The following is a 15,988-nucleotide window of genomic DNA, read 5'->3' on the forward strand; positions in this document are numbered from 1 at the left end:
TGACAAAAGTTATCGTACGCTTTCAAAATAGTACACTTTGATAAATATTATGGGAACTAAACTTATATTTTAGTATCGTGTATTTTGTCCTTTAGCTTTTACAACAGCAGCAAGACGTCTTGGCATCGATTCAACGAGTTTTTTTGTAATAGACGGATCGATTGATTCCCACGTCTTTACAATTTGGACTTTTAATTGTTCAATGGTGTTTACACCTGTTCTATCTATTCGTCCATCGATTTCATCCCATAAATGTTCTATTACATTCAAATCAGGGCTTTGAGTTGGATGATTTTGTATGTCCCAACCTTTTTTTTCCATAAATTCTATCACATCTTTGGCCTTATGTTTGGGATCGTTATCTTGAAGATAAACGAAGTCATCACCAATACCAAGATTACGTGCTGATTGTTCAACATTTTCTTTAATAATACGTTTATAGTAATGTTTATCCATATTTCCTTCAATAAATACTAACTTTCCAACACCTGCTGCCGACATACATCCCCAAACCATTACTGATCCATTTCCATGTTTAAATGTTCGGACTGTAGTTCCATTTTCTAAGCAATTTTTTGATGAACGCCATACACGAATTCTACCATCAGATCTTTTTACATTAAATTTAGACTCATCTGTCCATAAGACTTTATTCCAGAATGAGTCTGGCATATCAATGTACGTTTTAGCATAGTTTAATCGAAGCTTACAATTTTTATCACTAATACAAGGAACCTTTCTTGGAACGCGACTCACTATTCCTTGTCTTTTAAGACTTCGAATGACTGTTTTTGGACTAATTTTAACCCCCAAATCGTTTTCTATTTTGCAAGCTAAATTTTTGGCACTTACAAAACAATTTTTCTTGATTGTGGAAGCTAAGCTTCGTTCAGCACGCTTATTCAGTTTTTTTGGACGACCATTTCGGGGCAAATCAGCTAATTTTCCTGTTTTTTTGAACTTGTTAATAATTGAAGAAACTGTGGATTTTTTAGAATCAACAATTTTTGCAATACAATTTAACGATTTTCCTTCATTCCAATGCTTAATTATTAGCTTACGAATTTATACAGTGGTCTTAACCCGTTTCGAGCTCATTTTACTTTTTTTTAACCAAAAAATTCATTTAAAACAATTGAAAATAATCTTAAAGTGTTTATAGTTTACTTTATTTTCAAAAATGTATGAAAAATGGTGGACATAACGGTTTGGAGTTAAATAAATATTAGTGTACGCCAAGTGTACGATAACTTTTGTCATCATCTTTAATGTACTTTTTTCAAATTTTGAGCCTAATTTTAATGTTATTTCAATATAAATTCCAAAAAATTCATAAATTTTTCTTAGCGTACGATAACTTTTGTCACAGTGTATATTCAAATAAAATATATATATTAATCTATGGTAATTTAAAGACCGGAATTTTAGTTATATAGTTTTGTGGCATTATAAAACAGGGGTGGTTCACATCACAGTAATGTTTAAATTTTGAGCTTAGACTTTTAAATAAACCTTGAAAGGTTTAACTTTAAAAGTCTAACTAGTCGTATGTCAATTTTTGTGTTCTTCACACTCATTAATAAAAACTTTCATATAAAATGGAAAAAATAGATTTTAAACTTGAAATAAATAATTTTTTTCGACCTTTAATATGTTTGCAAACATATGACTGGTTAGAAATTAAACATAACTTAAAACTCGTTTGAAAAAGTTGTTTTCTCAATTTAATGTTTTATCTTCATTGAGAGCAGCACCATTTTATACCAAAATATGGCTCATCAACTATAAAGCAAAATTTTATATCTAAACTTAAGTAATTTAAAAAAAATTTAACTTTGTTTGATATTAAACAAACTAAAGCGCTAGGAGAAAAAAAAATTAAAAAAAATAAATTATTTGGGCTAAAAAAATGTAGTGAAACATAACCTTTTTATAAAAACGCAAAATTCGTGTATTTTCTAAAACATGCATTAACGGGGTTGAGTAGATGAAACATGTGCTGCAAAAGTTCCAAAAAAACAAATAAAAGTTGACGGATTTTTTAAACATGAAACCTTGACTAAATTGCTAGCGAAATGTGGCGCAAGGATGGCATGTCTTTAAGAACAATTACGAAATCCAATGCGATACGTGAGTTGATTCAGAAATGCTAGAGCAAACTCGATGTAAAAAGTTTTTATTTTTGCCACAAACTTATGTCACTGAGCAATTTTTTTCCTGGCTTCACTATCGGATTATCGTTATATAGCGAAAGCTGCGTCATAGTTTTTCATGGTCTGAGGTTGAAATATAGATGGTAAGCATCATTTTTAATCAGATTCGTAACATTTTATTTGAAATTATAGAAATTAGATCTCCATAAAAAAAGCATCGTTTTTAAAGCGACGTATAGTCTCTGAAATATCGCTAAAATTACCACCTATAAGATCATTAAAAACGCTGAACCTGATCCACTTTATCTAATTTGTTTTTTTATAAATAGGATGTCTTAGTTTTTGAGTCCATTCGATTCATCGGATTTTTAAGTGTATTTTTTATTGCATACATTCATATTTTGGATATAGACCTTTTTTTTTTATTTTTGATATTATATTTTAATATTAAGAGAGAGGAGGGTTTTTAATATTAATATTAAAAACCCTCCTCTCTCTCTAATCGTTAAAAGCAACATTAAATCAACCCCGAGCAGGGTCAAGTTCCATCACCAATAGTCAGAATCAGAAAGATTGTTTTTTTTTTCAAGAACTTTCGTGTTGGTAACTTATTTGTTAAAAAAAGTTATATTTTTATTATAGTTTTTATATTAAATTATAAAAAAATTTTTTCAGTTTTTTTATAATTTTTTTATTAAATTTTAATATTAAATCATAAAAATACATCCGTTTTTTTATAATTTTACAGCGTGTATGTGTGTGTGTGTGTGTTCGGGTATCTGTAAAAATAAATTCATACAAATTTTATACAAATAAATATTATGTATAAAGTAATATATAAATGTCAAATAAATAATAAATATTATTGACTTTTTAAATAAATTTCAAAATATTTATAAGTTTTCATTACAACCTGAGTAATTTATTTTCGATCATGCGTGTTGCAGAGTTCGAAGTGAAATTTATTCAATGATCTTCTTTAGGTAGAGAATTCTTAGTTAAATTCTTCCATTGGGTTCATCATGTTTCGTACAAATATTTAAAAAGACTATAAAAATGTGAACTCTATACGCAGTAAATTGTTCGATCAAAACCTTTGCCTTAAAATAAAAAATAGGTTTAAAATTATTAGATATAAAACAATTTCACTAAAAAAAAAAAATACGTAAATGACAATTACCTATCCCTTCAATAATAGTTCTTGCCTAAAAATAAATAATTGTGAATAAATGTCAAAGTATATGTACGTATATGTATGTTTGTATGCATGTATTTAAAACAAAAACTATAACAAAAAAATAAATTTTAAAGCCTATTTTTCGAAACTTGAGTTTTTAAGAATTTTTCAATTGAAAGAAAAAAAAAAGATTAAAAGAATTTTTCAAAATAAAATCTTCCCCATCTTCAATGACTTAACAAATCTTGGATAAAATTAACAGCTCGTTTTGATGTGTCATTGACAGAATTTATTAATTTAATATTAGACATGTTAAACTTTGTATTAGCTTTTAACAAACTCGAACATTCAAGTAATCATCCATCGATATTATTTGAACATCTAGATTTAACAATTATAATTTGCAATGATTGGTTAATTTTCAACCAAGTAAATGAGTCTGACAAGTACTCTGCTTCAAATAAAAAAATCATGGAAATCGTTTTTTCTTAAATTCATTTATAAAATTACAGTAACCGTTTTTGCATTTGGACACAACTTGATTTTTTATCAGAAAACAGTGAAAAATAAGAAATTATTTTAATAAAAACCAAAGATGCCTGGTAAATTTTTAATAAGCTGTAAACAGCAAACTAGTAATTAATTAAGCAGCTATGGTCCAATGGTGAGAGAATTGGCATCAAAATGCTGAAAATGCCTGGCCAAACGTCAAATGTGCACAAAATAAAACACTGTTTATAATGATAAAGAACAACATTAAATACCGAACCCTGTAAACTTGAATAAATGTTGAAATAAATGCGAATAACAAATGGTGAAAAAAAGTAGATGAAAAAGTGTTTAAAAGGGTCTTGAAAAGAGTTAGCAAGGAGGTCAATTTTAAAAGGTTTTTAAAAAGTTGCTTTTATTTTAAATAGACAAAACAGCCTGCAAAATATGATAAGTATATTGTCATTGACGCTTAAACTTACCATCATTGAAGTATTGCATTTAAACACGTGACATTGAAACTGGTCAGCAAACGAACACGTAGTATTTCTAAAATTGAAAATTTACAGATATGTTAGTAAAAACATAATCAACAACAATGAAGATAATGTATACAATAAATTTTTAAAAATACTTAAAAAATAACCCAGTAATAAAACCAAAATATGTTGGGTCGTTTTCTTTTAAGGCACAAGATGAGGTCTCTGTGTAAGAAAATCGCCCAATAATCTAAAACAAAATTGCAAAAAAAAGAAATTTATCACTAAATAATTGTTTTTAAATAATATTTATATTATTTAAATAATTATATTTATTTCAAAAAAGTGCATTCACCTCTTCTGTTTCTAAACAATTCATTACAATATCTCTTTCCATTAACTCCAAACATACTTTTTTCTATATTGAAACTTAAATATATAAACATTTATAACATAACTATATCAATATATATATAAATTTTACTTTAAAAATACTGAAATCAGAATGTAGAACTGAAGTAAGAAAGATACATATGCATAATGAGACAATAGACAGCAAAGGCACAGGTAAACTCATTAAAGGAGTTTCAATAGTTTTATATATATATAGCGCAGTTGCATTAAACAATATTAAAGTTAAGAAAATACAAACTCAAATATTAATTTATATATACCTGGGCTAACTCATTATTTTCTAAGAGCTTTGAAATTCCGTTTTGAACAAACTTACAGCTTCCTTTCTAAAGATTCAAATATTACAAGTAGCTTAAGTTAAGAGAAGAAAAAAATTTTATATCAGTGAATAATCTACTTCTAACACCAAACACTAACACTAATTTTTTCAGGGGTGCTCATTTTATTTTGTTTATGTTAATGTTTAATGTCTACTGTTGTGTAACAATATATTTTTTCATTATCATGAAGATTTTATGTAAGAAATTAGTTCAATTTCAAGATTTTATTTAACTTCACAATTATTTGAATATTTTTAATATAATTCTACCTTTACCCACAATTAAATTGGAGTTTTTATATCAGTGTTTCCGTCTGCTAAGTTAGAGCTCGAAAAATTATGAGTAATTTTTAAACTTTTTAAACCAAAGGAGTAGTTTGTTTGCCAAAAAACTTCGGAACAAATTTCTGTCTTGGCAAGAAAATTTGTCCTTTTTGTATAGCTTTCATAACTGTCAAACCATCAGTGACACATCCATCAATCGACACATCCATCCATCGACACATCCATCCATCGACACATCCATCCATCGACACATCCATCCATCGACACATCCTTCCATCAACACATCCATCCATCGACACATCCATCCATCGACACATCCATCCATCGACACATCCATCCATCGACACATCCATCCATCGACACACCCATCCATCGACACATCCATCCATCGACACATCCAAAAGTATAATTATTCAAATTCAAGCCAAATTCATTTCACTTGTCAATAACAATCATAACTGCTATTCTAAAGTCACAGATTTATTCTTATCCGTTATCTTAGCTGTTTAATTCTTATCATTTCATCACCATCATGACATTTGTTTGGACAATGTTCATTTAAACAAATGCATCTTCTAGTTCCACCCTAAGTCCACTCATTGGAAAAATTTAAAACCTTTCTCCATTTAATTTTTTTTTTGCTGAAGCTCTTAAGCAATTTTTAACTTGATTAAGTTTGCATAATTTAAAACAGTTGCCGTTATAGCATTTTAGGAATTTTTGGTCCTTGAGCTTTCCAGCCATTTTTATTATCTTGACTATTGGATAAAGTCGCAAAAAAGGAAATAATTTACCACTGTTAAATAAGCTACAACATTTTCAGCTATGCTCTCTAATTTTGTTATAGTAGACATCAATACTCGGCTGTATACTTTTTTTGGCTTCTCTGAAACTGTTTTGGTTGGAAAAGTTTGTGCTCTATCTAATGTTGATGAATTCATTTATCAACCTTGTTTCAATGAATCCAAAAAAAAGTTGATGGATAGAATTCAAGTTTAACTGAACAATGTTTGCACTTGAATATTGATTTATCTTTGTTTTCTAATAAAAAATGATTTCAAACTTTTTTCAGAACTACTTTTTCCAGATGACATTGTGAATTGCAGGGTACTGCTGCACTTTAAATGTATTTTTTGTTTTGCTAAATTATAGAAAAGTCTTTGATAATTGAGCTATTAAAAGCTTTAATTTAGAATTTGCTAATTTAGGAGCCTTAAAGAGCCTTAGGAGATTTAAAGATTTGAATAAAAGTTTTACAGGGTGTATACAGGGTGGCATATATGTTGCTTAAAATGCAATATCTTTTTTTGTTATAAGTATATATCTATTTTTTATAAAATAGGATTATAAAATAAAATCTTTGAAAATATAACCACTCGGTTTGGTTAAAATACATAAGTGACAGCGGTTGCTTTACCATTTAAAAAAAAGAGTGTCGCTTTACCAGTTCAAAGTGCAATATCTTTTTTCATTATAAGTATTTTTTTTTTTCAGGATTATTTAATTATTTCTATTCTATGGTTATATAATTACTTCTATTCTATGGACAATATGTCTTTCATCATTGCTGGTGAATAGAAGTGTTTTAATATAAGATAAAAGTAGTATAAGATATCGTAAATACAAAATAAAAGATGTTAAAAAATTTAAATAATTTCTAGTCTTTCTTTTTTTCTAATTTTTTCGCTTATATAAAAGTCAATATAGTTATTCTGCTTACATTGACATCAAGCTTAATATTGTTAATAATTGTATGTGCTATAATTGAGTTAATATTGTTCAGTAAAAATAGATCACTAAATTCTTTTTGGTGCTAATTTGATGTTGTTATTGCAATGCTTATTGATTATATTGCTGGAAAAAGACTTAAATGACTGTTCATCATGTTTGTTGGGGACTTTGAAGCTTAAAAAGTTTTTATTTCTAGTATTTCATTTGATGTTATTAAGGTTAACAAAATCAAATTGTTTGAATAAGTTCATCGATTTCTTGTGAAGAATTATTTTATTGCATAGTTTTAGTGCTCTGCATAAAAATTGATGAAAACTTTGTAGGTTATATGCTTTAAGTTGTTGATTGATTTGAAATATATCTTTGTTTTGAATATTATTTTGAGTAGTAAAAATAAAATTATATAGCACGCATTGCTTTGCAAGGCTTTGTATTTTTTTTTTTTCGTGAAGTAAATTATAAGACTTGAGCAGTAATCAAAGTTAGGTAGAATGTTTTGAAGAATCTTAAACGAACTTTGAGGGCTAGACCAAAATATATAAGTTATTGAGAATAATTTTGTGTATGTTTTTGCTTTTATCTCTTATGTGTTTGGTAAAATGTAACTTACTGTTTATCATGACACCAAGCAAAGAAAATTTATTAACTATTTCAATTTTGAACTTATCACTTAACATGATTGATGTTGGCAATATTATTTTAGATGTATGCTCTTTTTTGAAATCATTGCTTTAGTTTTGATGTCAAGTTTATTAGCATATCACCACTCGATAAAATTATTAAATGCTGACTGAGTCTTTGTTATTAGATAGTTTATATTGGTATCACTTGTCATAAGTGTTGTGTCATCTGCAAATAATGTAGATTCAAATAATGTCAGATATTCAGGTAGATCATTGAGGAAGATCAAAATAAAAAAAGAAAGAAAAAGAGGTCCTAGCATAGAACCCTGTGGTATACCGATATTAACTTGTTCTTCATTAGAATTTGTAACTATTGTAAATATTTTTCTATTATGAAAATAGTTGCTTATTAAGTTCAAAGCATCAGTTGAAAAACTATAATATTTTTTTAACCATAATGGTTGAAAAACCATAATGATTAAAAATCAGTAATTTGGAATCTACTAAGTCAAAAGCTTTTCTGAAATTGATTAATATTAATAATGTAAAAAGTTTTTTAGAGTTGCTTAGCTTTACTTTAGAGATAAGAACATGCAACGTAGTTTCTGAAACCGTGTTGGTCATCATTGAATAAATCATTTTGTTCAAAGTATGCAGTTACTCTTTTAGCAATTGTTCAAACACTTTTGTTAGTGGATATAGTAATACTTCAATAACTATTGATATCATGAATTTCACCTTTTTGTTTATAAAATGGCATAATACTATTTATTTTAAATTCATTTGGAATACTACCTGTTTTTAGACATTTGTATTTTCATCATCTTTTTTGGTTAAATAGTATTTAAGATATTTATAATGTTGAGTTTGAAGTAGTAACACATGTTGGTTGAGTTGCCATTTATTTTAAACTGTATGTTACTGATTGCATTGGATATGATTATTATTTTTTTATTACTTAGTTGTCTCTTTTTGTTTGTTTTTGAGTAATGGACTACTTCAGTGATACCATCAATCGCACCAAAACTGCACAGTTATCACTAAACGAAGTTTCTAAGACTAATGTTTTTATTTTTGCTGAACTTTTACTTAATAAAACATCAATCATACTTTTAGATGTTTTGTATTTATTGCGCTTTTTATTAAATTAAGTTGTAACTCTAGTTGGTTTATAGACATTATTTTTTAAGTTATTATTAGTGAGAAACTCATTCAGTTGCATTCCAAATTGAAAGTTGATTATAAAATAAAATCTTTGGAAATATAAGCACTCGGTGTATTTATGGAGATTTTAAAATTTTACAGAATCTCCATGAAATTTTGCTAACCAAGACATATTTCCATTAAATGATCAGATCACTGAATTATGACAAAATAAAAAAATTAAAATGATAGAAATTGTTAAATTTTGCTGTAACATAAAATAAAAATGAATTTTTTCTTTTTAATCTCCTTAAAATTACAATTGCTTGTCTAGATTTAAATAGTATTTTATATAAATATGTTGCATAGATAAAATGAACATCATAGTTTAATAATATGATCTGTTATGATTGATTATTGGCAGTTTTTCTTAATTATCTTAACACTGTTGAGCGAAATTGATCTAAAGACTAAAAAATAGTGTTCTTAAGGTTCACTATTAGGAGAAGTAAAAAATCGATCACAGAGAGTAAAAGACACTCAATTAATTTATCATAGAGATCTTTTATGTGCTATTTCAATGTTCCATGTTAGGCTTTCTCCTACTAAGCCTACAACAATTAGTCAAGCATTTTCGAGAACAAGGTTCTGTTTCAAATAGATTTCGACCTGGACGAGGTTACTCAGTATGTACATCTGAAAATACAAAAAATGTGAGGACCAGTATTAAGGATGATCCAGCCATATTGAGTCAAAAACATTCTCAAGAACTTGGAATCTCATAGCAAATTTGGCAGGGTACTAATGGCAATAAGATGATGCATACAACTGTGCATACAGTTAGAGCCACTATGTAAATATTAACAGGGATATTTCAAGATTGAATACTTTCTCGAAATTTTGATTTTTATGGCATCCCCAATCACATGATTTGATAGCACTAGACTATAAAAAGAAATATGTCTGCAAAGGTAAAATTGGAGATCATTTATGTGACATTTTTTGTACATAATCAAAAAAAAAATTGAAACTTCTAAGCTTTGTTAACAAAAAAGAATTAAAGCACATTAATTCACAATAAACTGCACTTTGTATTTTACCTTGTTACCCGGTAAAAATATATGATATATAATTTAAGATACACACATAATAACGGGTGATGCGTAAGTTATCGAACAAAATAAAACTATCAAAAACTTATTTATAAATGAAAAAAAAACTATTATTATATATTTTTTAATAAACTATTTATCTTTTATTAAAATAAGTTATTTTTTAGATGAAAAAACACTACCATCTACAATTAATGTCAATTTTGCTCTGACGCCTTTCATAAGCGACTGTAAAAAATTTAAATCGATTTCTTTTAGTTTTAATTTAGTTCAATCAATCAAAACTTGCTCTGTAGAAGCTTGCCAATCTCTTTTGTAAACCCTCTGTACTAAATGTCCCCAAAAGTTTTCAATTGGTTGTGCTTGAGGCAAATTTGGAGGGTTAGATTCTTTGTCAACATAATAGATATATTGGTCCATCCAATTTAGAGAACCTTTAGAACAATGAGAACTTGCTAAATCTGGCCAAAATAAATAGTTAAAATCTTGGGATACTTGGGAATGAATGAAAGAGGCCATTTTTCTAAACATTCATCAATGTAGATTGATGAATTAATTGCTGCAGCCTTGGAAGTGCGAAACAATGGCTCGGACATACCACAGTCAGATATGGCTATCCATATTAACAATTTTTTTTGAAAATTTTCTCTTTTCCTATAAAACGAACCATTTACACAACTATTGTTTTGTTTGGTTTAAAATTATTAATAAAAAAACAGAACATTTTTTGTATAGATTTTTGCAAGCCATCTAAAAATAAATCTGTGTGGCAAATTACTTGTCTTCTAACCACTGGTGACAAAAATTTGGCACAATCTTTGATAAGCTAAAACTTATTGAATTTTTAGTTATCCAGTCTTAATTTTTTAGTTATTTTGTTTATAAAGTGTTACTTATCTTTTACTGAAAGTTTTGTTTACTTAGATTAATTAACAAAAAAGTTGTCCAAAAATGAAGTCGACTACATTAATTGAACAAGTGTACAACTATTGTAATTTGCATCCTAACGCTAAAACGAAGAGCACCGTAGAGTATTTTGTTGCCTCTAATCACCCCGAAAGAACCATTAAACGTTATATGGCAAAGTGGAAGAACAATGAGCCAAAGTCTCGTAAGCCTGGATCAGGCAGAAAACCAAAAATTATGACTGCTGGGAACATCAATCGCCTGAAAGGTCTTTTGAACAACCGGTCTGGAACTTCAACAAGAAAAATTGCAAATAAATTCAAGTGTGATCATTCCTACATTGTAAAAACAATAAAAAACAAAACAAACATTTGTTATTTTAAGAAAAAACAAATCCCTGATCGCACTGAGAAACAGTTAAAGCAGTTGCAACTGAAGTGTGGAAGAATTTGTCGCAAATTCAGAAACCGCAACTTTGTCATTGACGATGAGTCTTATTTTACATTTAAACATACAAATAAAAATTTGAATGTTGGATTTTACTCAGATGACGCAAAAAATTCACCAAAAAATGTAAAATATAAGCGCAAAAGCAAATTTGAAAAAAAATTCTTGTGTGGATTACCATATCCCCTCATGGAATCTCGAAACCATTTATTGTTCCTGCGAGACTGGCAATTAACCAAACAGTGTACAAAAATGATTGCATCATCAAACGACTGATTCCTTTTATCAACAAACATCACAATGATGGTAATTATGTATTCTGGCCTGACTTGGCCTCTTCACATTATGCTAGAAGTGTGACCAATTACCTTTAATGAGAAAAATATCCGTTATGTAACAAAATTTGATAATCCAACATGTGTCCCAGAATTACGACCAATTGAAGATTTCTGGTCAATCCTTAAAGGCTACGTGTATGAAAACAATTGGGAAGCTGAAAGTGAAGATCAGCTGCAAAAAAAAATCCATTCTTGTTTAAAAAAAATTGATAAAAATCTTGTACAAGGCGTGTGTGAACATCTATACAAAAAAGTTGATGCTGCACGTCGTAATGGCAAGAAATCATTATTGCAGTCCCGAAAATAAAAAACTAATATATTGTTTAATATTCTGTACAATATTTTTTGATCATTAAACTTTTAGTTGTACTATTACTGTCTGTGTTTATTTTGTGCCAAATTTTTGTCACCAGGGGTTAGATAATCAAAAGAGAATAAAAATATGATAGCAACCATTTCATAATAAATATAGTTGCATTGTAATAGTCATATAAATAAAACCATCTCAGCGCCTTATGCCTTTTTCTTTTTTCAAAAAAGCATTATTTTGCTTTTTTGAAAAAAAAAAAAAGGTCAAAGAAGTTTGTGTGAGATTTTGTAATCAATATTCTAGATTTTGACTAATAATTAATATTATTATAATAAATTATAATTTAATTTTTTACCATAACGTGTTTTCTTGTATTTTCCAATATTAAACATACTATTGCAACATGTTAAAACAACAACTCACTTTTCCAACATCATAACTTCCAATGTAAAGCACATCAAACTTATTCCGAGGCTCACTAAAAAGAAATGCATATTTAATCTAAAAAATGCAAACCAAGCACACTACAAGGCCATATTGAGAATAAAAATATTTTAAAGTTTTTTTTTCTTTCAAAATTTGTAAATCACAAGGATCTTAAAAATTTATATTTTTTACTAAACAATGTACTTTAGTTGCAATTACGAATATTTAATCAAGTATAAATAATTGTTCATAAAGCAACTTACGATTCCTTTGGGGTAATTAAACTAAAACTATTAGAATGATCTCTTTGTAAAATCATTGTACATTTTCCAGCATTACACAAAGCCTTGTATCTTTGGAAAACTGGTGCAAACCAATGACCATCTGAAAACTGGCCCTTTTAATAAATTATAAAATAAACCTACTACCTTATATCACGTAACTTATTGCAAACATAACTTTGAAATCAAAAAAAAAAAATTTAACATGTTCTATTTTTTAAAAAGATTTTTCAGGAACTCCAAAAAGATTTTGTTTTTTCAAATTAGGTTTTTTTAAAAATATATTAATCACCAAGAGATATTTATAAAAAAACAAATTTGTGTTAAAGTTTTTTTATACCTTAACAAAAGTGGCAATTACAGGTTTTCCTTGATTTTTTCGCTTTAATTGGCCAATTTTTTGAGACCATTTGTCATCGATGAGTTGAGAGAACAATTCATCTAAGCAATCTCCAGGTTGAATTCCATGCTATGAGTAGATCAAACATTAATAGCAGGGTAAAACATGTGGGAACTTCTTGTTTACAAAGTGTAAAATTAAAAATAAATAAACTCTTGGTAAAAAAAAAAAAAATCTGTGGACCATTGTGTCATCGCTGTCAAAAACAATTTACGACAGTTTTTTTCAGAATTTGTTATTACATGTTAATTTTGTCTATACACCTTATTACTTTATGTCACCCTATGCACCTTATTTTAATGCCAAAAATGATTAAAAAAAGCCTTTTTAAAATGGACTAAAAAGGAAAAATAACTTTTTTTAGATATCTATTATATGTAGGAAAGTAATATAATAAATATCTTACTTAAATTTCTTTGAGCAATGCATGCAAGTTTCTGCAATAAAAACAAAAAACTTTGAAGTCTCCTGATCTACTGGTCCAGACCTGTCTGTATATGAGAATTCTACAAATTTAAATTTATTTGTGTTATTATTCAAAGACTCCCACACCATATTGTGCATAATAATTGCTTTGCAAGTTGTTATGAAATATAAAATGCACTCCACATTTATTTTTTAAAACATCTTCACTTATAACAAGACTGCAAGCAACCACTATTAGATTTGGAAGTTACCAAATAAAAGAGAAAAAATAATGTTTATAGAGCAAGATGACAATAATCAGACAACTTAAAAGATTGCAAATTATTTGAATCAGGAAAACAAAATGAAAGGAGTGAATTCCGAAGAACTGATGCTCTAGGAAAAAAGCTAGATAAAAAGAATTTTTAGAACAATTAGGAACAGTTACAGAAAAAGGATGAGAATTAATTGAATAACAGACAACACAAGAATAAATTTTAGTAGACAGCACAAGAAACATCAACTCTTTAGAGCAGCACCTATTATAGTATTTATAGAAAAGAGAAAGAGAAGTAACCTTATGATAATATGACAATGGTTGAAAGTTGGCTGCAAGAGCAGGTCCAACCTTCCAAGAATTCAAAGAAAGGTCATCCTTTGAAGATACGCTCCAGATATGGCAACAGAATTCCATACAAAGACGGATTTGAGATTTATAGAGATAAAGAATAGAATCCGAAGTCAGAAAGTGGCGAGCATGATAAAGAGATGTTACCTTAGCAGATGCTAATTTTATAATGGATTAATACATGGTTTCCAAGAAAGATCAGAAGTAAGAGTTAATCCTAGAAAACAAAGGGTAGATTACTCATTGAGTACATTACCGTTCATAAATATAGGAAAATCTAGACTATTGCAATAACAATTAGCTGAAAAATTTTTCATAGTTAAAGTTCACCAGACACTGAGAGCCCCATGCTAAGCAGAAGTAAGATTCTTTTTAAGTTCAATGACTAGCAATCAGTAAGTGTTTGCTTTTTATCAAGACAAGAATAAATGGTAGTATCATCAGCGAACAATGCCACCTTAGATATGAGAATTTCTGGGAGATCGTTACTGTAATTTAAAAAAAGTATAGGGCCAAGGATAGAACCTTGAGGAACCCCTAAAGTTACAGGATATGAAAAAGAGTGCTGTCCATTGAGGACAACTTTTATACTACGATTGGTAAGGAAGGATTCAATAATCTAAGATGTTACCTAATAAACTGTAAGAAGAGAGCTTATGGAGAAGACCAGCATGCTAAACTTTATTAAAGACTTCAGAAATGTCGAGAGCAATAGCTTTAACCATTCCACATCTATCTAATGTACAATGAAACCTATCAGTTATTACCGTTTTATCAGCAGCAGAATGTGAAGATCGAAATCCATATTGATGAACAGAAAAGAAGTTACTAGATTCAAGATGAGAGAACAAGTGTTAATTAAAAATCCAAAAACCTTGCTTATGATAGGAAGAAGACTAATGGGATGGCAGTTAGACAAATCAGATTGCTCTCCAGAATTTTTGAAAATAGGGATAACAGATGCTGTTTTCCAGCAGGCTGGAAAACAAGACTCTGATAAACACTTGTTAAATAGTTTTGAAAACAGCTTCAGAGAGCACTTCTGCGTAGTTACATACTAAATATGTAGTTGCAAAACTTCACAATTATTCTAAGTAAGCATGTTCATAATCCATGCATTGTTAAAAAAAAAAGTAGCAAAACAACGATAAAAACGATTACAAAAACGAAACAGTGATTGCCCTTTGGTTTGCAAAAATCTTTAATGTTTTAGTTGAATTAAACAAATAGAAGTCTAAAAAAAACTCAATTGTAATATGAGAACATCACAGACAAACACAAGTAATCTTATCTAAAAAATGGACAATTATAATGGAGTTAGGTTGAAACTAATATACATATATAATTATATTATAAAAATTACTAATTTTTTAAACTGTTTACCCAAAAAAGATTTTAGCAAATAACTGCAATGAATGATAAAGTGTGATTGTGTACCTGGTGTTGAATTACGATGAATGTTAAAGTATGATTGTGTACTTGGTGTTGGATTATAATTAATAATAAAGTTAAAAATAATGGTTATTTTAGTAGCTCTATTCATATTGTAACAAAAATATATTGTTAAAAGATTCGTTTCACTTGTTGATTAAAATGATATAAAATGTTATTAACTGGGTAAAAAATTCTTTTGTATTTCATGTTTATATTTTATAAATTTTCTTGTTTAAAAAAAAAAAAAAAGGTTTAGTTATTCTCTCATATTAAGTTAACCTTTTCCAAATGGGTTAACCTATGGGTTCTTCTTAATTAATTTATAATTAAGAATATATATTTTGTATTGCTATTTTAGATGTGATATAAAATATTAAATAAACTGTAGATAAAAATATTTTATTCTGTAAATAAACCATTATTTTACTAAAAAAAAAACTTACCTCCTGAGCAACACTGCCTGGAGTAACTTGAACAATTATACATCT

The 15,988-nt window shown here is 28.1% G+C and overlaps 1 protein-coding gene across 2 annotated transcripts in view; it reads right to left on the reverse strand.

Moving 5' to 3' along the window:
* Window positions 1–2,819: 2,819 nt before the first annotated feature.
* LOC101237009 (uncharacterized) overlaps window positions 2,820–15,988 on the reverse strand; it is a 20,872-nt gene continuing 7,703 nt past the window's right edge. Inside the window, exons 10-19 of one of the 2 annotated variants that reach the window (XM_065803427.1) lie at window positions 15,944–15,988; window positions 12,974–13,102; window positions 12,616–12,749; window positions 12,350–12,404; window positions 4,973–5,038; window positions 4,654–4,716; window positions 4,466–4,548; window positions 4,302–4,368; window positions 3,334–3,358; window positions 2,820–3,253 (exon numbers count right to left, since the gene is read on the reverse strand). The exon at window positions 15,944–15,988 is cut by the window's right edge and continues 13 nt beyond it. In XM_065803427.1, coding sequence (XP_065659499.1) covers window positions 3,219–3,253; window positions 3,334–3,358; window positions 4,302–4,368; window positions 4,466–4,548; window positions 4,654–4,716; window positions 4,973–5,038; window positions 12,350–12,404; window positions 12,616–12,749; window positions 12,974–13,102; window positions 15,944–15,988 — 702 coding nt within the window. In that variant the 3' untranslated portion in view covers window positions 2,820–3,218. The remainder of the gene's footprint in view (window positions 3,254–3,333; window positions 3,359–4,301; window positions 4,369–4,465; window positions 4,549–4,653; window positions 4,717–4,972; window positions 5,039–12,349; window positions 12,405–12,615; window positions 12,750–12,973; window positions 13,103–15,943) is intronic. The other variant, XM_065803426.1, reaches the window with a different exon arrangement.

Source organism: Hydra vulgaris, chromosome 08 (assembly GCF_038396675.1).
Source record: "Hydra vulgaris chromosome 08, alternate assembly HydraT2T_AEP".
Taxonomy (NCBI): Eukaryota; Metazoa; Cnidaria; class Hydrozoa; order Anthoathecata; family Hydridae; genus Hydra; species Hydra vulgaris.